This window comes from Apostichopus japonicus, chromosome 12 (assembly GCF_037975245.1).
Source record: "Apostichopus japonicus isolate 1M-3 chromosome 12, ASM3797524v1, whole genome shotgun sequence".
Lineage (NCBI taxonomy): Eukaryota > Metazoa > Echinodermata > Holothuroidea > Aspidochirotida > Stichopodidae > Apostichopus > Apostichopus japonicus.
In genome coordinates, this window is record NC_092572.1 from 12,436,999 (window position 1) to 12,462,379 (window position 25,381).

At 32.0% G+C, this 25,381-nt stretch overlaps 1 protein-coding gene across 1 annotated transcript; it reads left to right on the plus strand.

The window, feature by feature from the left end:
* The first annotated feature begins 18,848 nt into the window (after window positions 1–18,848).
* LOC139977137 (succinate dehydrogenase [ubiquinone] cytochrome b small subunit B, mitochondrial-like) lies at window positions 18,849–24,793 on the plus strand. Its single transcript, XM_071986246.1, has 4 exons — window positions 18,849–18,998; window positions 20,262–20,366; window positions 21,185–21,329; window positions 22,447–24,793. The coding sequence occupies exons 1-4, from the start codon at window positions 18,971–18,973 to the stop codon at window positions 22,616–22,618; spliced, it is 450 nt and encodes a 149-aa protein (XP_071842347.1). The 5' UTR covers window positions 18,849–18,970; the 3' UTR covers window positions 22,619–24,793.
* Window positions 24,794–25,381: the final 588 nt, after the last annotated feature.

Consider the following 25,381-nt stretch of genomic DNA (forward strand, 5'->3'; position numbering starts at 1 on the left):
ATTCATAAGTAACTTAAACTATTTGCTAGTGTTGTAAGCCACAGATAATCATAATTTACTTTAACTATTCGTTACTATTTAAGCCACAGATATTCATAAGTAAGTTTAACTATTCGTTACTATTTAAGCCACAGATATTCATAATTAGGTTTAATTACTTCTAAGTATTGTAAGCCACAGATATTCATAAGTCAGTTTCACTATTCGTTACTATTTAAGCCACAGATATTCATAAGTCAGTTTCACTATTCGTTACTATTGTAAGCCACAGATATTCATAACTAAGTTTAACTATTCGTTACTATTTAAGCCACAGATATTCATAAGTCAGTTTAACTATTCGTTACTATTTAAGCCACAGATATTCATAAGTAACTTTCACTATTCGTTACTATTTAAGCCACAGATATTCATAAGTCAGTTTCACTATTCGTTACTATTTAAGCCACAGATATTCATAAGTCAGTTTCACTATTCGTTACTATTTAAGCCACAGATATTCATAGGTCAGTTTCACAATTCGTTACTATTTAAGCCACAGTTATTCATAACTAAGTTTCACTATTCGTTACTATTTAAGCCACAGATATTCATAAGTCAGTTTCACTATTCGTTACTCTTTAAGCCACAGATATTCATAAGTTATTTTAACTATTCGTGGGTAATGTAAGCCACATATATTAATCCTTAAGTTTAACTATTCGGAATATAGTAAGCCACAGATATTCATAAGTAAGTTTACTATTCCTAGGTATTTTAAGCCACAGATATTCATAAGTAACTTAAACTATTTGCTAGTGTTGTAAGCCACATATAATCATAATTTACTTTAACTATTCTTTACTATTTAAGCCACAGATATTCATAAGTAAGTTTAATTACTTCTAAGTATTGTAAGCCACAGATATTCATAAGTAAGTTTCACTATTCGTTACTATTTAAGCCACAGATATTCATAAGTCAGTTTCACTATTCGTTACTATTGTAAGCCACAGATATTCATAAGTCAGTTTCACTATTCGTTACTATTTAAGCCACAGATATTCATAAGTCAGTTTAACTATTCGTTACTATATAAGCCACAGATATTCATAAGTAACTTTCACTATTCGTTACTATTTAAGCCACAGATATTCATAAGTCAGTTTCACTATTCGTTACTATTTAAGCCACAGATATTCATAAGTCAGTTTCACTATTCGTTACTATTTAAGCCACAGATATTCATAAGTCAGTTTCACTATTCGTTACTATTTAAGCCACAGATATTTATAAGTCAGTTTCACTATTCGTTACTCTTTAAGCCACAGTTATTCATAAGTCAGTTTCACTATTCGTTACTATTTAAGCCACAGATATTCATAAGTCAGTTTCACTATTCGTTACTATTTAAGCCACAGATATTCATAAGTCAGTTTCACTATTCGTTACTATTTAAGCCACAGATATTCATAAGTCAGTTTCACTATTCGTTACTATTGTAAGCCACAGATATTCATAAGTCAGTTTCACTATTCGTTACTCTTTAAGCCACAGATATTCATAAGTCAGTTTAACTATTCGTTACTATTTAAGCCACAGATATTCATAAGTCAGTTTCACTATTCGTTACTATTTAAGCCACAGATATTCATAAGTCAGTTTCACTATTCGTTACTATTTAAGCCACAGATATTCATAAGTCAATTTCACTATTCGTTACTATTTAAGCCACAGATATTCATAACTAAGTTTCACTATTCGTTACTATTTAAGCCACAGATATTCATAACTAAGTTTCACTATTCGTTACTATTTAAGCCACAGATATTCATAAGTCAGTTTCACTATTCGTTACTATTTAAGCCACAGATATTCATAACTAAGTTTCACTATTCTTTACTATTTAAGCCACAGATATTCATAAGTCAGTTTCACTATTCGTTACTCTTTAAGCCACAGTTATTCATAAGTCAGTTTCACTATTCGTTACTATTTAAGCCACAGATATTCATAAGTCAGTTTCACTATTCGTTACTATTTAAGCTACAGATATTCATAAGTCAGTTTCACTATTCGTTACTATTTAAGCCACAGATATTCATAAGTAAGTTTAACTATTAGTTACTATTGTAAGCCACAGATATTCATAAGTCAGTTTCACTATTCGTTACTATTTAAGCCACAGATATTCATAACTAAGTTTCACTATTCGTTACTATTTAAGCCACAGATATTCATAAGTTATTTTAACTATTCGTGGGTAATGTAAACCACATATATTAATCCTTAAGTTTAACTATTCGGAATAGAGTAAGCCACAGATATTAATAAGTAAGTTTACTATTCCTAGGTATTTTAAGCCACAGATATTCAGAAGTAACTTAAACTATTTGCAAGTGTTGTAAGCCACAGATAATCATAATTTAGTTTAACTATTCGTTACTATTTAAGCCACAGATATTCATAAGTAAGTTTCACTATTCGTTACTATTTAAGCCACAGATATTCATAATTAGGTTTAATTACTTCTAAGTATTGTTAGTCACAGATGTTCATAAGTTAGTTGAACTATTTGTTAGTGTTGTAAGCCACAGATATTCATAATTTAGTTTGGCTATTTGTTATATTTGAAAGCCACAGATATTCATAATTAGGTTAAATTACTTCTAAGTATGGTAAGCCACAGATATTCATAAGTAAGTTTTACTATTTGTTACTAAGCCACAGATATTCATAAGTAAGTTACACTATTCGTTACTATTGTAAGCCACAGATATTCATAATTAAGCTGAACTACTTTCAAGAATTGGAAGCCACAGATATTCATAATTTAGTTTAACTATTCGTTACTATTTAAGCCACAGATATTCATAAGTAAGTTTAATTACTTATAAGTATTGTAAGCCAAAGATAGTCATAAGTAAGTTGAACTATTTGTTAGTGTGGTAAGCCACAGATATTCAGGAATTAGTTTAACTATTCGTTACTATGGTAAGCCACATATATTCATAAGTAAGTTAAACTATTCGTAGGTATTTTAAGCCACAGATATTAATCCTCAAGTTTAACTATTCGGAACATAGTTAGCCACAGATATTTATAAGTATGTTTACCCTTAGTAGGTATTTTCAGCCACACATATTCAAAATTAAGTTAATCTACTCGTAAGTAATGTAAGCCAAAGATATTCATAAGTAAGTTAAACTATTTATTAGTATTGTAAACAACAGATATTCATAATTTAGTTTAACTATTCGTTACTATTGTAAGTCACAGATATTCATAAGTAAGTTAAAACTATATATTAGTATTGCAAGCCACAGATATTTATCATATATTCACCATTTTACCATTTTACCATTTTACCTTTTTACCATTTTACCATTTTACCATTTTACCATTTTACCATTTTACCATTTTACCATTTTACCATTTTACCATTTTACCATTTTACCCATTTTACCATTTTACCATTTTACCATTTTACCCATTTTACCCATTTTACCCATTTTACCATTTTACCATTTTACCATTTTACCATTTTACCCATTTTACCCATTTTACCCATTTTACCATTTTACCATTTTACCCATTTTACCCATTTTACCATTTTACCATTTTACCATTTTACAATTTTACCATTTTATCATTTTATCATTTTATCATTTTATCATTTTACCATTTTACCATTTTACCATTTTATCATTTTACCATTTTACAATTTTACAATTTTACTATTTTACCATTTTATCATTTTATCATTTTACCATTTTACCATTTTACCCACTTACCATTTTACCATTTTACCTTTTTACCTTTTTACCATTTTACCATTTTACCATTTACCATTTTACCATTTTACCATTTTACCATTTTACCATTTTACCATTTTACTATTTTTCCAATTTACCATTTTACAATTTTACCATTTTACCATTTTACAATTTTACCATTTTACCATTTTACAATTTTACAATTTTACCATTTTACCATTTTACCATTTTATCATTTTATCATTTTACCATTTTACCCACTTACCATTTTACCATTTTACCGTTTTACCATTTTACCATTTTACACATTTTACCATTTTACCATTTTACCGTTTTACCATTTTACACATTTTACCATTTTACCATTTTACCATTTTATCATTTTACCATTTTACCATTTTACCATTTTTTCATTTTATCATTTTACCATTTTACCATTTTACCATTTTACAATTTTACCATTTTACCATTTTATCATTTTATCATTTTACCATTTTACCATTTTACCCACTTACCATTTTACCATTTTACACATTTTACCATTTTACCATTTTACCATTTTACCATTTTACCATTTTACACATTTTACCATTTTACCATTTTACCATTTTACACATTTTACCATTTTACCATTTTACCATTTTACCATTTTACAATTTTACAATTTTACCATTTTACCATTTTACCATTTTATTATTTTATTATTTTATCATTTTATCATTTTATCATTTTACCATTTTACCATTTTACCATTTTACCATTTTACCATTTTACCATTTTACCATTTTACCATTTTACCATTTTACCATTTTACCATTTTAGCATTTTATCATTTTACCATTTCACCATTTTACCATTTTACACATTTTACCATTTTACCATTTTACCATTTTACCATTTTACCATTTTACCATCTTACCATTTTACCCATTTTACCCACTTACTATTTTACCATTTTACCATTTTACCATTTTACACATTTTACCATTTTACCATTTTACCATTTTACACATTTTACCATTTTACCATTTTACCATTTTACACATTTTACCATTTTACCATTTTACAATTTTACCATTTACCATTTTACCATTTTACCATTTTACCATTTTACCATTTTACCATTTTACCATTTTACCATTTTACCATTTTACCATTTTAGCATTTTATCATTTTACCATTTCACCATTTTACCATTGCACCCTTTGATATAAGCCTCAGATAATCATAATTTAGTTTAACTATATTGTAGTTTAACTAAAATTTAGTTTAACAATTCGTTACTATTTTAAGCCAAAGATATTCATAAGTAAGTTTATCTACTCGTAAGTAATTTAAGCCAAAGATATTCATAAGTAAGTTAAACTATTCATAAGTAATGTAAGCCACAGAAATACATCAGTGTGTTGAACTATTTGTAAGTATTGTAAGCCACAGATATTCATAAGTCAGTTTAACTATTCGATACTAGTGTAAGCCACAGATATTTTTAAGTTATTTTAACTATTCGTGGGTAATGTAAGCCACACATATTAATCCTTAAGTTTAACTATTCAGAATATAGTAAGCCACAGATATTTATAAGTAAGTTTACTATTCCTAGGTATTTTAAGCCACAGATATTCATAAGTAACTTAAACTGTTTGCTAGTGTTGTAAGCCACAGATAATCATAATTTAGTTTAACTATTCGTTACTATTTAAGCCACAGATATTCATAAGTAAGTTTCACTATTCGTTACTATTTAAGCCACAGATATTCATAAGTCAGTTTCACTATTCGTTACTATTTAAGCCACAGATATTCAAAAGTCAGTTTAACTATTCCTTACTATTGTAAGCCACAGATATTCATAAGTTATTTTAACTATTCGTGGGTAATGTAAGCCACATATATTAATCCTTAAGTTTAACTATTCGGCATATAGTAAGCCACAGATATTCATAAGTAACTTAAACTATTTGCTAGTGTTGTAAGCCACAGATAATCATAATTTAGTTTAACTATTCGTTACTATTTAAGCCACAGATATTCATAAGTAAGTTTCACTATTCGTTACTATTTAAGCTACAGATATTCATAATTAGGTTTAATTACTTCTAAGTATTGTAAGCCACAGATATTCATAAGTCAGTTTCACTATTCGTTACTATTTAAGCCACAGATATTCATAAGTCAGTTTCAATATTCGTTACTATTTAAGCCACAGATATTCATAAGTCAGTTTCACTATTCGTTACTCTTTAAGCCACAGTTATTCATAAGTCAGTTTAACTATTCGTTACTATTTAAGCCACAGATATTCATAAGTAATTTTCACTATTCGTTACTATTTAAGCCACAGATATTCATAAGTCAGTTTCACTATTCGTTATTGTTTAAGCCACAGATATTCATAAGTCAGTTTCACTATTCGTTACTATTTAAGCCACAGTTATTCATAAGTCAGTTTAACTATTCGTTACTATTTAAGCCACAGATATTCATAAGTCAGTTTCACTATTCGTTACTATTTAAGCCACAGATATTCATAAGTCAGTTTCACTATTCGTTACTATTTAAGCCACAGATATTCATAAGTCAGTTTAACTATTCGTTACTATTGTAAGCTACAGATATTCATAAGTTATTTTAACTATTCGTGGGTAATGTAAGCCACATATATTAATCCTTAAGTTTAACTATTCGGAATATATTAAGCCACAGATATTCATAAGTCAGTTTAACGATTCGTTACTATTTAAGCCACAGATATTCATAAGTCAGTTTAACTATTCCTGACTATTGTAAGCCACAGATATTCATAAGTTATTTTAACTATTCGTGGGTAATGTAAGCCACATATATTAATCCTTAAGTTTAACTATTCGGCATATAGTAAGCCACAGATATTCATAAGTAACTTAAACTATTTGCTAGTGTTGTAAGCCACAGATAATCATAATTTAGTTTAACTATTCGTTACTATTTAAGCCACAGATATTCATAAGTAAGTTTCACTATTCGTTACTATTTAAGCTACAGATATTCATAATTAGGTTTAATTACTTCTACGTATTGTAAGCCACAGATATTCATAAGTCAGTTTCACTATTCGTTACTATTTAAGCCACAGATATTCATAAGTCAGTTTCAATATTCGTTACTATTTAAGCCACAGATATTCATAAGTCAGTTTCACTATTCGTTACTATTTAAGCCACAGATATTCATAAGTCAGTTTCACTATTCGTTACTATTTAAGCCACAGATATTCATAAGTCAGTTTCACTATTCGTTACTATTTAAGCCACAGATATTCATAAGTCAGTTTCACTATTCGTTACTATTTAAGAGACAGATATTCATAACTAAGTTTCACTATTCGTTACTATTTAAGCCACAGATATTCATAAGTCAGTTTCACTATTCGTTACTCTTTAAGCCACAGATATTCATAAGTCAGTTTAACTATTCGTTACTATTTAAGCCACAGATATTCATAAGTAGTTTTCACTATTCGTTACTATTTAAGCCACAGATATTCATAAGTCAGTTTCACTATTCGTTACTATTTAAGCCACAGATATTCATAAGTCAGTTTCACTATTCGTTACTATTTAAGCCACAGATATTCATAAGTCAGTTTCACTATTCGTTACTATTCGTCACTATTCGTTATTGTTTAAGCCACAGATATTCATAAGTCAGTTTCACTATTCGTTACTATTTAAGCCACAGTTATTCATAAGTCAGTTTAACTATTCGTTACTATTTAAGCCACAGATATTCATAAGTCAGTTTCACTATTCGTTACTATTTAAGCCACAGATATTCATAAGTCAGTTTCACTATTCGTTACTATTTAAGCCACAGATATTCATAAGTCAGTTTAACTATTCGTTACTATTGTAAGCTACAGATATTCATAAGTTATTTTAACTATTCGTGGGTAATGTAAGCCACATATATTAATCCTTAAGTTTAACTATTCGGAATATATTAAGCCACAGATATTTAAAAGTAAGTTTACTATTCCTAGGTCTTTTAAGCCACAGATATTCATAAGTCAGTTTAACGATTCGTTACTATTTAAGCCACAGATATTCATAAGTCAGTTTAACTATTCCTGACTATTGTAAGCCACAGATATTCATAAGTTATTTTAACTATTCGTGGGTAATGTAAGCCACATATATTAATCCTTAAGTTTAACTATTCGGCATATAGTAAGCCACAGATATTCATAAGTAACTTAAACTATTTGCTAGTGTTGTAAGCCACAGATAATCATAATTTAGTTTAACTATTCGTTACTATTTAAGCCACAGATATTCATAAGTAAGTTTAACTATTCGTTACTATTTAAGCCACAGATATTCATAATTTAGTTTAACCATTTGTTACTATTCAAGCCACAGATATTCATAAGTCAGTTTCACTATTCGTTACTATTTAAGCCACAGTTATTCATAAGTCAGTTTCACTATTCGTTACTATTTAAGCCACAGATATTCATAAGTCAGTTTCACTATTCGTTACTATTTAAGCCACAGATATTCATAAGTCAGTTTCACTATTCGTTACTATTTAAGAGACAGATATTCATAACTAAGTTTCACTATTCGTTACTATTTAAGCCACAGATATTCATAAGTCAGTTTCACTATTCGTTACTCTTTAAGCCACAGATATTCATAAGTCAGTTTAACTATTCGTTACTATTTAAGCCACAGATATTCATAAGTAGTTTTCACTATTCGTTACTATTTAAGCCACAGATATTCATAAGTCAGTTTCACTATTCGTTACTATTTAAGCCACAGATATTCATAAGTCAGTTTCACTATTCGTTACTATTTAAGCCACAGATATTCATAAGTCAGTTTCACTATTCGTTACTATTCGTCACTATTCGTTATTGTTTAAGCCACAGATATTCATAAGTCAGTTTCACTATTCGTTACTATTTAAGCCACAGTTATTCATAAGTCAGTTTAACTATTCGTTACTATTTAAGCCACAGATATTCATAAGTCAGTTTCACTATTCGTTACTATTTAAGCCACAGATATTCATAAGTCAGTTTCACTATTCGTTACTATTTAAGCCACAGATATTCATAAGTCAGTTTAACTATTCGTTACTATTGTAAGCTACAGATATTCATAAGTTATTTTAACTATTCGTGGGTAATGTAAGCCACATATATTAATCCTTAAGTTTAACTATTCGGAATATATTAAGCCACAGATATTTAAAAGTAAGTTTACTATTCCTAGGTCTTTTAAGCCACAGATATTCATAAGTCAGTTTAACGATTCGTTACTATTTAAGCCACAGATATTCATAAGTCAGTTTAACTATTCCTGACTATTGTAAGCCACAGATATTCATAAGTTATTTTAACTATTCGTGGGTAATGTAAGCCACATATATTAATCCTTAAGTTTAACTATTCGGCATATAGTAAGCCACAGATATTCATAAGTAACTTAAACTATTTGCTAGTGTTGTAAGCCACAGATAATCATAATTTAGTTTAACTATTCGTTACTATTTAAGCCACAGATATTCATAAGTAAGTTTCACTATTCGTTACTATTTAAGCTACAGATATTCATAATTAGGTTTAATTACTTCTAAGTATTGTAAGCCACAGATATTCATAAGTCAGTTTCACTATTCGTTACTATTTAAGCCACAGATATTCATAAGTCAGTTTCAATATTCGTTACTATTTAAGCCACAGATATTCATAAGTCAGTTTCACTATTCGTTACTCTTTAAGCCACAGTTATTCATAAGTCAGTTTAACTATTCGTTACTATTTAAGCCACAGATATTCATAAGTAATTTTCACTATTCGTTACTATTTAAGCCACAGATATTCATAAGTCAGTTTCACTATTCGTTATTGTTTAAGGCACAGATATTCATAAGTCAGTTTCACTATTCGTTACTATTTAAGCCACAGTTATTCATAAGTCAGTTTAACTATTCGTTACTATTTAAGCCACAGATATTCATAAGTCAGTTTCACTATTCGTTACTATTTAAGCCACAGATATTCATAAGTCAGTTTCACTATTCGTTACTATTCGTCACTATTCGTTATTGTTTAAGCCACAGATATTCATAAGTCAGTTTCACTATTCGTTACTATTTAAGCCACAGTTATTCATAAGTCAGTTTAACTATTCGTTACTATTTAAGCCACAGATATTCATAAGTCAGTTTCACTATTCGTTACTATTTAAGCCACAGATATTCATAAGTCAGTTTCACTATTCGTTACTATTTAAGCCACAGATATTCATAATTAGGTTTAATTACTTCTAAGTATTGTAAGTCACAGATGTTCATAAGTTAGTTGAACTATTTGTTAGTGTTGTAAGCCACAGATATTCATAAGTAAGTTTAACTACTTATAAGTATTGTAAGCCAAAGATAGTCATAAGTAAGTTGAACTATTTGTTAGTGTCGTAAGCCACAGATATTCATAATTAGGTTAAATTACTTCTTAGTATTGTAAGCCACAGATATTCATAAGTAAGTTTTACTATTTGTTACTATGCCACAGATATTCATAAGTAAGTTACACTATTCGTTACTATTGTAAGCCACAGATATTCATAATTAAGTTGAATTACTTTCAAGAATTGTGAAGCCACAGATATTCATAATTTAGTTTAACCATTTGTTACTATTCAAGCCACAGATATTCATAAGTAAGTTTAACTACTTATAAGTATTGTAAGCCAAAGATAGTCATAAGTAAGTTGAACTATTTGTTAGTGTCGTAAGCCACAGATATTCATTATTTAGTTTAACTATTCGTTACTATTGTAAGCCACGTAATATTTATAAGTAAGTGTAACTATTGTAGGTATTTTAGGCCACATATATTGATAATTAATTTTAATCACTCGTAATGTAAGTAATGTAAGCCGCAGATATACATAAGTAAGTTTAACAATACTTACGTGTGCTAAGCCACAGATATTCACAAGTAAGTTATTCGTAACTTATTCGTAAGTTATTCACTATTCGTAAGTAGTGTGAGCCACAGAAATACATAAGTGTGTTGAACTATTTGTAAGTATTGTAAGCCACAGATATTCATAATTAAGTTTAACTATTCGTTACTATTGTAAGCCACATATATTAATCCTTAAATTTAGCTATTCGGAATATAGTAAGCCACAGATATTTATAAGTATGTTTACGATTCGTAGTTATTTTAAGCCACAGATATTCATAATTAAGTTTAATAACTTATTAGTATTGTTAGCCAAAGATATTTATAAGTAAGTTTAACTATGTGTTACTATTGTATGCCACAGATATTCATAAGTAAGTTTAACTATTCGTGGGTATTGTAAGCCACATATATTAATCCTTAGGTTTAACTATTCGGAATATAGTAAGCCACAGATATTCATAAGTCAGTTTAACTATTGTAAGCCACAGATATTCATAAGTAAGTTAAACTAGTCGTTACTATTGCAAGCCACAGATATTCATAATTAATTTTAATTACTTTCAAGTATTGTAGGCCACATATTTATAAATAAGTTTAACTATATAATACTATTGTAAGCAACAGATATTCTTAAGTAAAGTTTAACTATTCGTGGGTATTGTAAATTACATATATAAATCCTTAAGTTTAACTCTTCGGAATATAGTAGGCCACAGATATTTATAAGTAAGTTTACCCTTCGTCGGTATTTTCAGCCACACTTATTAATAATAAAGTTTAATTACTTATAAGTATTGTAAGCCAAAAATATTCATAAGTAATTGAACTATTTGTTAGTGTCGTAAGCCACAGATATTCATTATTTAGTTTAACTATTCGTTACTATTGTAAGCCACATATATTCATAAGTAAGTTTAACTATTTTAGGTATTTTAGGCCACATATATTGATAATTAAATTTAATCACTCGTAATGTAAGTAATGTAAGCCACAGATATACATAAGTAAGTTTAACAATACTTAAGTGTTCTAAGCCACAGATAGTCAGTCATAAGTAAGTAATGTAAGCCACAGAAAAACATAAGTGTGTTGAACTATTTGTCAGTATTGTAAGCCACGATATTTATCTGTTAGTTTAGCTATTCGTTACTATTGTAAGCCAAAGATATTCACAAGTAAGCTTAACTATTCGTTGGTATTTGAAGCCACAGATATACATAAGTAAGTTTAATTACTTATAAGTATTGTAAGGCAAAGATATTCATAAGTAAGTTGAACTATTTGTTAGTGTTGTAAGCCACAGATATTCATAAGTAATTTTAACTATTCGTTACTATTGTAAGCCACAGATTTTCGTAATTATGTTTAATTACTTTCAAGTATTGTAAGCCACATATATTCATAAGTTAGTTTAACTATTCGTTACTATTGTAGGCCACATATATTTATCATATATTCGATTTTACCATTTTACCATTTAACCAGTTTACCATTTTACCTTCATTTAACCTCCTACGATTATAAGTTGAAAGGAACTATTATTAGATCTCGTGCAAGATGGGTAGAGGAAGGGGAAAAACAAGGTATTTTCTTAATCTAGAGAAAAAAATAGGAGTAATTATACAATTCGTAAGCTCATTGGAGAAAACGGCCAAATATATTCAGAGGGTACTGATATTCTAATCAATATTAAAGAATTTTATAAGACATAATATACTTCTAACCATTGCTCCCCATCTAGTTTCGTTAATGACCTAGATCACCCCCAGTTGAACCCAGTTGATTCAAGTTCGTGCGATGGACCTTTAGATTTAGAGGAATGCTTTAGTGCTCTTTCTTCGATGAAGAATGATAATGCCCCTGGGAGCGACGGTCTAACTGTCAATTATGTATAAAAACTTCTGGCATATTATTGGACCAGTGTTTATTAACTCTCTTAACTCCGGTTTTCAGGAGGGTGCTTTAAGGGCTGAACAATCTAGGGTATTATTACTGTCATACTGAAGCCAGGAAAAGACTCAACGCTTCTTAAAAATTATCGACCAATCACACACTCAAACTGGGTTTATGGAAGGCAAGTTCATTGGCGAAGACATCCCTTGTTGTTTTAGATCTTATTGATCATGCGTCAAATCACAACATTCCTGGCTTACTCTTTCTTATAGACTTTGAAAAGGCCTTTGATGAGTTGGAATGGAATTTTATTGATTGCACCCTGTCGGACTTTAGTTTTGGTAATAGCCTCAGAGAGTGGATTACTGTGTTTTATAAGAGGGGAAATGCATGTGTGTGTAACAATGGCTATTCAACGGGATTCTTCACATCCAGAGAGGTGTTAGACCGGGATGTTCTTTGAGTCTTTGTCTTTTTATACTTTGTGCGAAAGTGCTTGCTTTAAAGGTTATTTGTAACATTAACATCAAAGTTATTAGGGTAAGGAATAATGTAATTAAATTATCACAATACGCAGATGACACTACGTTTTTCCTTGATGGTAGTAGGGATTCCTTTAAGGAAACCCTTAGTGTTCTGGACGATTTCAGATTAGCCTCTGGGCTTGCTATCAATATTTCTAAGTGTAATATAATGCCTTTGGGTCCGTATATTTATAACCTCCCTACTTGTGTTAATGATCTAGCTTTGAATGTCACAACTTGTCCTGCTACTATGCTGGGTGTTTCTTTTACTCAAAATAGAGACGATCACTTTCGTTTGAACTACCAACCTAAATTGTCTAGATTGAAAATCTGCCTTCGGGTATGGTCTGGTAGAGACCTGACCCTGATTGGTTGAAATATTATTGTCAAAACGTTTGCTCTTTCTCCACTGGTTTTCCTTTTCTTGGTTTTGCCAAACCCTCCGATTGGATTAATTCAAGAGCTCGAGAGCATTATTATCGATTTCATTTGGGGAGGTAGTTCTGATAAAGTAAAGAAATCATCAATGATAAACCGTTTAACAGATGAAGGGGGGGGGGGGGCTAAAGGTCATTCATATTAATAGTTTATCAATAGCCTTAAGTGCACATGGATCAAACGTTACTGTAACGATATTCAAAGTCCATGGAAAATTTTCTTTGATTTGGAGCTTTACGAACTTGGCAAGCAGTTTCTGTTCCAATGTAACTGCAACAAAAGAGATATAAGCATTGCAAATAACTTCGTAAGTCAGATTATTAGGCTTGGTGTGAAATATCTTTTAATAATCCAACTGATAACTACGGTAATTCTTATATTTTGCTGCTATTCGTTGTAATATTTTTCTAGTCAGGGATTCTTGTGGTTTTGTATTACTTCTGCTAATTACTTTGACTTTTATTTACTTTCTGACTTTATTTACTTTGACTTTTATTTCCTTTGACTTGTATTTACTTTGACTTTTATTTACTTTGACTTTTATTTAAATTGACTTTTATTTATTCTGACTTTAATTTAACTTGACTTTTATTTACGTTGACTGTTATTGAATTTTATTGACTTTGATTTACTTTGACTTTATCGACTTTGACTTTTATTGACTCTGAATTTTATTGACTTTGACTTTATTTAATTTGACTTTTATTTACGTTCACTTTTATGTTACTGTTACTTTCATTTGCTGTTATTTTTATTTACATTTACTTTATTTACTTTTACTTGCTTTATTTTACTTTACTTTTTACTACTTTACTTTACTTTTACATTACTTTTATTTACTTTACCTTTATTTACTTTACTTTTATTTACTTTACTTTATTTACTTTACTTTTATTTACTTTACTTTTATTTACTTTATTTACTTTACTTTTATTTACTCTACCTTTATTTTTACTTGTATTTACTTTACCTTTATTTACTTTACTTTTATTTAAAATTACTTCAAACTTTATATTAGACATTGTATTCTAGGTATTCTAGGTATGCAATTTATTTTCACCAAGAGTGACATTTTCTTTGACTATAAGCTTATTCTAAGTCATCCGTACAATTTTCTCATCCTTAATTTGAAGTACTATATCTTTAGTCAAAAGATGAATAATAAAGTGCCAATGTTAAATGAATTTATCAATAAATTTAAGTTCATCCTTCAAGTAGATAAAAAGTTTGGATAGATCTCATATAACTTATGCAGAGTAAGCTTGAGTAACTTGAGCAAAATAACTTATGATAGCCTTCGTACTGCGTTCAGAAATTGTCATTTAATCCATGAGCTCAGTTAAACGTTTAAATTACTATGTATAAGCGATAGTTTTGAATGATTAGATACGTTAAAAAAAAGCCATTTAATATTCATATGTAAACATGCATGTATTTATAGAATAAATGAGATGGGGGGAAAATACTTTACTTTACTTTTATTTACTTTACCTTTATTTACTTTACTTTTATTTACTTTACTTTTATTTACTTTACCTTTATTTACTTTACTTTTATTTACTTTACTTTTATTTACTTTACTTTTATTTACTTTATTTACTTTACTTTTATTTACTTTACTTTTATTTACTTTACTTTTATTTACTTTACTTTTATTTACTTTACTTTTATTTACTTTACTTTACTTTTATTTACTTTACTTTTATTTACTTTACTTTTATTTACTTTACTTTACTTTTATTTACTTTACTTTTATTTACTTTACTTTGCATTTGCTAATATAGCTTATTTGCTTATGTAGCTTATTTTCTTATTTGCTAATTTAGCTTATTACAATATGCATCAAGGAATATATATGTTTATATATATATATATATATATATATATATATATATATATATATATATATATACATATATATAGCTATATATATATATATATGTTAATATTATATACATATACATTATGTATATATATGTATGTTTGTATGGGTGTATGCATGGTGTGCGTGTGTGTGTGTGTATGTTCGTGTTTTTTTTTTCAATTGCAAACAGCCCGTAATGTCTATACCTATCAGTAGCGAAGATCGCAGCTGTGGGGTTAACCCCACAATGAAGAAAAACCGCACAACGATCGGTCCAACAAAAACATAGTCCCACGTTGTATCTCTTGCAAGAGCATACATACATACATACATACATACATACATACATACACACATACATACATAGCAAGAATGAAGACAGGAACGCTGCCTATAACTGATGCCGGAACAATAATAATCAGCCTATTTGGGTCCCATCATATTACACCGGATAAAATCATGTGACTATGTTTATATCATTTAACCACCCGTATACGAAGCGGGCGGCGGAGGGATTCAATTGGGGAGGGCCGGTGGGAAACGAGCTTCGAGGGGCATCGAGACATGTTGTATTGATTTGAAGGGACAGAAACCAGAAAGTTACCTTAAAACTGGACACTCTGTCCATTCCGACCCACAAGTTCCAGTGCTTAGAAATGTATGCAACAAAGAGCAATGTTTAAATGCACTTTTTCTTTAGTTTTCAACAATGGAAACACTTAACTTAATTATACCTTCATTTCTTTAGATTTTCAACAAAAGGGACAATATTGGTTTACAAGTACTGAGAATGGGATTCTTTACTTCAAAGGGGCGTTGGGGTGTCGCACTTCGGTCTGTGACACAACGTCCGAGGTTCGATTCTCGCCATCGCCTGATGAGTCCCAAATGGACGAGACCTTTTCTTCAAAGGTGGAATTTATCTGGTGTTTTCATCTTTATTATTTTAATATATATCTGTCTTAGCACTTGCTACACATTTATTTTGTTACTGAAAACGGGATCCATATTCTTCAAAGAGGGAACTTTGAGGGGTTTTTCTTGAAAATTGGTTTGTTCCTATGGCTGCGCCGCTTGACAGTTACACCTTTCCTGCCGATTATCAATAAAACACAAACCCTATCAAAATGAACTCACATAGCAACATAGTTACCGATGTGTTTAATAAACATATTATGCAAACCAGATGTTCATGGCTGTAACTATGGTTACCTTACATCTCCTATTAATCATAATGTTCCACTTTTTGCAACGAAAACAGATCGTCACGCTGGCAAAATCAATTATCCCAATTTTTAAAGGTCTCTGCTATACGTCCAACAATATCAATGATTTTGCGACAAGCATTTGAAAGGAGAAAAAAAAAGGAGTGTAAATGTTCCTCGCGTGATTATAGTATTTTTTAGGAAGCTTCATAATGATCATTTTCAACACTGAAAATATGATTGATGGACGCACGGGAGGGGGTGGGGCAGGTGTTGTTAATTGGGTTATATAGTTGCAACAAGTATACTGACCTAACGCTAACGTTTTTCTATATCGCGATATAAGTATTTTGATAAACGTTAGGTACAGTATACCATCGTTTTATGAGCTTAAATATGACGAATTAAGGTAACACTGACCAAGTTATGTGATGTCTCACTTTTCAACCAATGATGACCCTAACTGTGATATGATAACCCTAACTGTATGATATGATAACCCTAACTGTAACATAATAAGCATGGTCTGAGCCAATAGCCACTAAAGTCAACATTCTCAAAATAATGAAATTAATGTGGCACTGTTATTAAACAGATGTGTCGTTTTTCAATCAAGTTACCTTTTTCAAATGATGCAACCTGCAATGTTACTTCCAATTGAGCCAGAAGAACTAGTTTCGAAGATCGCCAACAATTTCGGAACAAACAATGGAATTGCCGATATTTGCGAGAAAAAAAAGGAAATTTCTGAATTAACATAATATAAAACAAATGGCGGAAACTAAAACACCATTTTGTAACCAAGGGTCGCTAAGATGAGAAAGATGAAACTTGAGGTCAACATGCAAAATATAAAAAAAGGCTGGATTTAGAGGGAATGATTATGGAAGTTTACCTTATATACTATTTTTAAAGAAAAATTCATCACCCGACAAGGTAGGCGCATGGGTACAAAAAAAATAAATAAATAAAAACGTGATACACTCTCAATTCAGTCCACATGCATCACCACTATAACCGAGTCTATCAAGGCAACATTATAATTAAAATATATTATTAAATAACATTGAAGCTATAGTTAGTAAGGACAGTACTGAAAGTTACCATATCTAATATCCTTGCATTGATGACTAAATTCTTTGAAGAATGATCACGTGAGTAAAATCACTTCACTGATTGGCTGCTTCGACAGTGCGCAGTTCCTACGGGGAAAGGACACAGGCCAATGGTTTTGCAGCCGTGCGATGATTGTTTGAATAATTAAAACATTTTAATATGCGAGTGCAAGGTTTGGATCAATATTTGACAGTTTTTTGGAAGTAATTAAAAAATGTGACAAAAGTTATAGATCAACATGAAATGTCTCCGTAGGATGAGGATTACTGAGCAAGTTGTTAAAGGCATTGAAGACTCGCCCCAAACCGCTTGCGGCCATCTGAAAAATTTAACTTTCTGTTGCTTGCATGTGACGTTTTGTTCGTGTCGCTACAAAATGCAGACAGTACAGTAATGAAACGTGATAACTTGTTATCTTAAGCTGGACCAGAGATGTCCATCGCTGTATTGTTTGTACACTGTGTTTTGGGTAATGACTACACTAGTGTCTAATTACCGAAGGTAGCAAGCTGTGTGTGTGGATTTTCTGGGATCGATGGTGATGTCTAAAACTTCTGTTACACCTCATCCGAAACTAGGTCAGATTACCGGCATTAGACGTTTCTTTTTGCGCGAGTCTTCACACCCTTTAAGTTCAGAATCTGCTGCTAGACTGTTTTCTTCTCTGAGTGTAGCAAACTGGCCTTGCGAAAAGTGGTATGTGATAAGCAATTTTGTGCAGCTGCTGCTAGTTGATATTTGTAATGAAGTTGATTCATACGGACCCCAGCTAATGGGAGCGTGGTATGCAAATCTTGGCCTTTACCGCGTTGGTAAAAATAGTTCGCATCCCCTGCACCTCTTACACCACTAAGGCTGGTTACGCGCATGAGTCAAATCTTTGAAAAGTTACCCTTATTTCATCATTCTTTGTGCGATTTCTCAGGACTGGAGTAATATTAATAGTTTTTATGTAAATTCTCTTTCATTTTGGAACTGCGTGACATATTTTAACCGTTTTTAATAGTCACAAATACATTATGATTAGAAGACATGTAAAAGCCCAAATCCCAGGGATCGGTTGCGCTTGCGCCGAAAATAGATGGCAGCATTGCTGTTTTGTTGAGGTTTATTTTGTGTGTTGAATTTAGCGACCAGACAACTAAATATAAACTTCCAACTTCGAATCGATCAATTTACCAAAATAACGAAAGAAACTACACGAAAGAAACATGACGTCGAGTTTACTACGTTCTCGAGGTGTGCTAATGTTTTACTTTGACAAACTTGTTTTAACTATCTGTTAATGTTGCAAACAATAATTCCAAATAAAATATGTTCAATAAAAGTATAGGAGCTAATTATAGATAAACTTGGTAGCGAAAATTCAGAAAGGCGAAGCCTAACCCTTACGCTTAACGTTACAACTTACACACTATTCACTGTATACTACGTTACTGTAGGCTAACATTAACAATATGATAGGCTGCAGAATAAGGCTAGATGCTTTGGCTGGAACAAATTGAAATACTAACTACTCTCTTGCTAACGTGCAAGTACAATTTACTTTAGTTATTCCATAGTTGTTCTACTTGTAGGTTGAATTGAACATGTATCATCTATGGACTCTGGAGGGATTTAGTTAAACTTAAACTTTAAAGTCTTTAGCTAGTTTAGGTCATTGATCTTATTCTTACTTTGTCACAACACTACTGAGTGTAACTTAATTGAAGGCAATATGTAGGGCCTATGGCATGAACAACATTTTGCTTTAGGGGCAAAGAAATACAATACTGCACAAATGTCCTTGCATTACATATGGTGGTGTTCGGTAACTTCAGGTGTATGGTTGGCCGTACGGGTCATAACATCTAAACTTTACGTGTTAACTTATAAATTTATGCGTAAAGAAAGACGTTTTGACACGTACAGCTAGGTTGGCCATTCGGGTCATAACGTCGAAACCAAATGCCTAAGCTTTTCATGGTTGGCCGTTTTGAGTCTTAATTATAAGGCAACACAAAATGGACCAGAGCTAGTAGGGTTCAAGCATTGCAGCAAAGACTCCACAACCTCTCTCACTGACTGGCAAACAGGACTCATCCTGCACAACAATCATCGGAAATAGGCCTAGGGGTTTCATCCAAGGATTTCAATAGAAACATATTACTACTAGTACTACCTAGGCCTACTAATGTAAGTGCCAATAAGTTACAAATTGGATCAGAGTTCCTGGTAGGCATACCTATTGAGATTGACAAGTCACAACAAGTTAAAATGACTAATATCAAACTGCCCCCACTAGCCCTGTCACCCTCCCATTCTCTCAGACTTGTCTTACTAAAGTCGATTTGTGACTTATACGTGATGAGAGATAAATTCAGCCAATAGGAAAGATCATGGAAGCTTTTCCAACAAAACTCATCTTGTATGAACTGTGTGATCAGCATTTAGATTCCTGTGGTAATATTTACAGTGGTACATGTATGCACTTTATACTTCTTTTCATGTTTTCTTACATAGCCCTTTTATTGGGACCAAGGTTGATGACTCATCACTTTATAAAACCTGGACAGAGGCCAGTTCTTGCAACCACAATACATACCACTCACGAAAACAATGCACCAGGTTAGTGATTAACATTCCTTATTTTTTCTTCTCCGTAGAATAGATGATGTACAGTTGTGACAAGAATTGTCTCATTTTCTTTTCTTATGTTTAAGTCATGAAGGCATATATCATTTCTCTCTCCCCACCCACTTCTCAAAGTCCAGACCATTTGATACACAGGTTAGCAATTTTTGAATACATGTGTTTATTATTTGTGTAGGGATGGGATAGTGGTGAGGATAGTGCAGGCAAGGATGAAAGATGCTAAGACTAAACTTGGTGTGGCTGGTCTTCATACCGTGTTCAGATGGGCAAAATTCATTAAACCTGTTGAACGTCCCATTCATCATGAAGGGCATTCTTTGATCACCTAAATCAGTCATTTCTTATTTGAAAGATTCTTTAATTATATCTCGTACCATTTTATTGTCTCATTAATGGTAAGTGTTTGTAGAGTTCTGTTCATTCATTTTAGTCTGCAAGTTTTATTGTAAACACTTTTGTTTCTGACACATATGTAGTTTAATTGGATAATAGTCTGATCTTTAATTTGTTTAGCATAACTTCCCAAGGGTTTGTTAGACAAGAGAAGCTGATTTGAAACCCTTTCCATGTGATGATCTTCGATGAACAGCAGATTTGATTAATCCTAATCGTTTCACTGAAATTAATGTGACGGATTGCACTTGTATGTGGTCTTCAGTTCATCACAGCCTCGGTTGGTTTGTCACAAATTCCTTCACCCAACCTTACAGGGAAGTTACCTGTTTGCCCCCTAATGGCATGGCTGAAGATGCTTGTACTGTAATTCTGATTTTTGTTTCCCCCCTCCCTAGGTTCTGGACTCCTCGCATCCACACATTGGAATGCTGAGCGTCTCGTCTCTGTTGGGCTGATTGGTATCATACCCGCAGCCTTTTGCATTCAACATCCTGCTATGGATTATGCCTTAGCCGCTAGTCTTGTCATTCACGGTCACTGGTAAGAACTTGATTAATATGCAAATTTATTCATATATTTTTTTAAGTCTAAAGAATAGAAAAGACCAGAAGTCCACAAAATTTGTACATGATTAACAAGGACAAATCAATGACCATTACTTTCACTATCACTTTATGGATAAAGTCTATAATCATTCCTATTAGTATTAATAGTGCTGTACAGGTAAGGCTATAATCATTCCTGTTGGTAAGCACTGAACAGGTAAGTGCTATAACTATGTCATCGCCCATAGGGAGGAAGAAATATTGTAGTTCCTTATCCTGTTGGGCCATACACAGCTATGACAGTTGCCATGGTAATGGTTAATTTTCCTGAGTAGTTAATCTCATAGGGGTCACCCATGGTGGGGTACCCCAGGGTGACCGGATATACATGACTGAGGGAGGGGTCAAACTTGGTGGGAAGGTACCCCAGGGTGAATTATATTTTTACCTCAGTTTTGTGTCAAATACTCCTCCTAAACTCCTGGGCCAATTTTCTTCAAACTTTGTGGGCAGGTTCCCTAGGGTCTCACAGACCCCCGAAACCAAAGCTCAAAGGTCACATTTAGTTAAAATCAAGTAGTTCATTCCTCCAATATCCATATTGCATAGCTAATGGTTAATTTGTTCATTTGAAATCAGTGTTTGCTGGCAATGAGATATGCAACTTTGTGGATTGCCCTCTTGTTTTCCTGTTGATAGCTATACAGGTATATGCTACAATTATTCCTGTTGATAGCTCTATCAACAGGTATATGTGCTACAATTATTCCTGTTGATAGCTCTGTGCAGGTATATGCTACAATTTTTCCTGTTGATAGCTCTCGACAAGTACAGTATATGCTACATTTGTTCCTGTTGATAGCACTACAACAGGTAAAGGCAATATTATTCTCAATGATTTCACTATACAATTAAAAGCTGTAATTGTTCCTGTCAATATCACCGTACACAGAACAGGCAAATGCAAAATCATTACCTGTTGATAGCGCTGTACAGGTAACCCCTACAATTACTTCCTGTCAATCAATGCAGTTATGATGCCGTTGTAAGATCGATTAATGCGTTCATATTTTTGTTTGTTCCCCCCCCCCCCAATTTCTTTTATACCTCAGGGGAATTGAACAGGTAGTGACAGATTACGTTCACGGGGAGACGTTGCCCAAAGTAGCAAACGCAGCCCTGTTTGCTTTTTCTGCCCTCACATTCGCCGGTCTCTCATACTTCAACTACAATGATGTGGGTCTCACGAAAGCAGTGTTGATGTTATGGTCGTCTTCAACCTAACCGCGCCACTTCTCGATCACACAAAGGAACGCTACAGAACGAGTATGTAAGGACATCAGGAAGATGTAAACCAAAAAAAATGTCATCCTGTGGGATCAACCAGAAGGTGAAAATTAATCCATCAAATATTTGAACTTGTATGGAATTGATCGGAGCAATGGAAAAAAAAGGGGAATTTCTGTGAATTTTCATACAATATTTAGCCAAGATGCTTCATACACAGGTTATGTACGTTTACAGATCTTAGGAATGTAAAGGCTTTTTAAAATATTCAGAAATTAAGGATTTTATTATTGTTTCTTTTTGTTCAAAGATTTATTGATTATCTGATTTATATGTTTGCTATTATTGTAATAGAGTAGGTGATATGGATGTGCCAGACAATTCTTTGGAATGTTTTTTTTTAAGTGCTACCCCATCCCACCCTCCAACAACCACGTCACATGTCTTCTCACCCTGGTCCTCTCAAAGAATGTGACCGTTCAGCATTGCATTTTGTGATGTGATACCAGATATTTGATTGTTTTCAAAAAGTAAATTAGTCTTTTATTTGGTTGTGAAAGTTGTTCCACTGTTGAATTTTTGTTGGATATGGAAAAATGTTTCTTGGGTTTCCATAGTAACAGCCTCCCCCAACCCTGTTGAAGTTTGATTGTTTTTTACATTTGTGATATGAAAAAGGGATTCTAGTAGAATTCAACCTGAAAGAAAATGGATTAAAAAGTTACAAATTTATATGTTATTGGCGAATTGCTTATGCATTGAAGATACTCAAGATACGTGTCTGAAGGGAATGTAAAAATGGTTTCAGGATATGACACATTTGATTTGGAACTATATTTCAGTAATTCCTCGAGGGTGTTGCAAAGAAGGAACTACTATGACTTTCATTGACAACTATTTTTCTACAGTTTCATAGGATGGCCCCATACAAGGAACTATATTTCAGGACTTCCTCAAATGGTGTCACACAGAGAACTATATTTCAATAATTTCATTGGATGTTAATTTCATAGAAGGAGCTACTGTGACTTTCAGTGGGAATTGTAATATACATCAGTAATTCCTCAATGCTCTCCAAAGAAGGGACTATTGCCACTTTCATGCAGAACTATACTTTAGTATTTCTGTAATGTTGTCACACAGATGGAACTACAAATAAAAGGTTCCCAACTAAGTATCAGCTTTTAAACTTGACTAACTAGTTAGACCCAAATGTTGTCCTGTTACAATTATGAGACAACAACCTAAACTTATTCATCCATATCATAGGCACAAACCAATCTTTGTATTCACTGGAGTATGTGATAGAAACAGTTAGCAATGTCCCAAAATAGAGGGAAACATTTCGAATTTGTCCTGAATATGTTATATTATTTTCGTTTGAATTAGTTTCTTTCCTTTTTACTGTTTCACCGGCACAAATTTGATGTACATCCTCATTCGCTCTCCTTGAATATCTGCTAATAGCACCATACGATAGTTCAAATATAAAATGCAAAATTTTATTTTATTTTATAGCGACTGTAGGGTAGGTTTACCATATTTCTTTTGGTTGAAAAGTAGGCTGTTGCATCCTGGTGGAGGACTGGAGGGTTATGCCAGAGAGCATGAACCCAACTGCTTCCCATCCTCAAAGTAATGATATGAAAGACTCATAGAACCATCAGTGAAACGTGTGACTTTTAAGTTGCTGGAACTTAATAATATCGATGAAATGTTAGAAAATAAATCAATTCCAAATGATCTACATGTATATCCATCGACCATTTCAAGTCAAAGAGAAGCTCTCACAGTGAAACAAGCAAATTGTTAGCAATGCTCTCCAATATTCTCCTATAAATATTTGATTTGATTTGATTTATTTGTTTTATCACGTTGTTAAGTACTAAACATATGGTTGATATGTACTTCTCTGTTGGAACCAGTTGACTTAGAACTGTAACGTCTGCACAGCTTTGTCATCAGGAAGTGACTTTTGTGTTTTGGGTCTGCGTTTGCTTCAAAAAAGTGCTGCATAATTTTATTGTTATCTTTCATTTTGTGCTTCATTTGTGTTTTCTCTTTCTGTGTTTGAACGTAACAACTTTTTAAGTTTAACAGTTTATAAGTGATAAATGGAAAAGGATTGTTGAGAAATAGTATAGCAGATGAACGAATAGAGTGGTAATCTTTCTTTTGTTGTCTCTCTGTTTTTCTTGTCTTCAGCTGTGATAAATAGGTGGTCTGTGTTGAAACAGACATGTATTTATGTGGTCAACCATCATCATATTATAAATCCATATAATTTTTGGGTGGATGGGTGACAGGGATTGCTCCCCAGGAGCAAATTCCTCCCAAGACTAATAACCCCCCATCCTCCTCCCCCATCCTATGCCTTTTGAGATGTTAGACAAAACATGTGAGATTCCACAAACTTTGAAAACTTTCAGAAATGGAAGATGTAAACACGAAAAATATAGAACCAAGGATCAGTTTGCTTTGGAAGTTAGTGAATTTATGTACATCTTGATTTTGTAATGAAAGAAAAATGAAGCCTGCATAAACCAATAACAAAGTGGAAGTGTAGGGCATTATTGGTTTTGTCATTTCTGTGTGGCGTGTACGGGTGACATTCTATTAAAATCGCATTGTCATTAAAAGGACTCGAGGTAAGGAGAGAGGGTTAGGGAACTGGTTTGTAGGTTAGTAGGTATCAGATTTTGGTGAGAACACCCTGTGTGTGAATTGGCTTTTCTTATTTTCCGAAACAAGTTTTGCAAT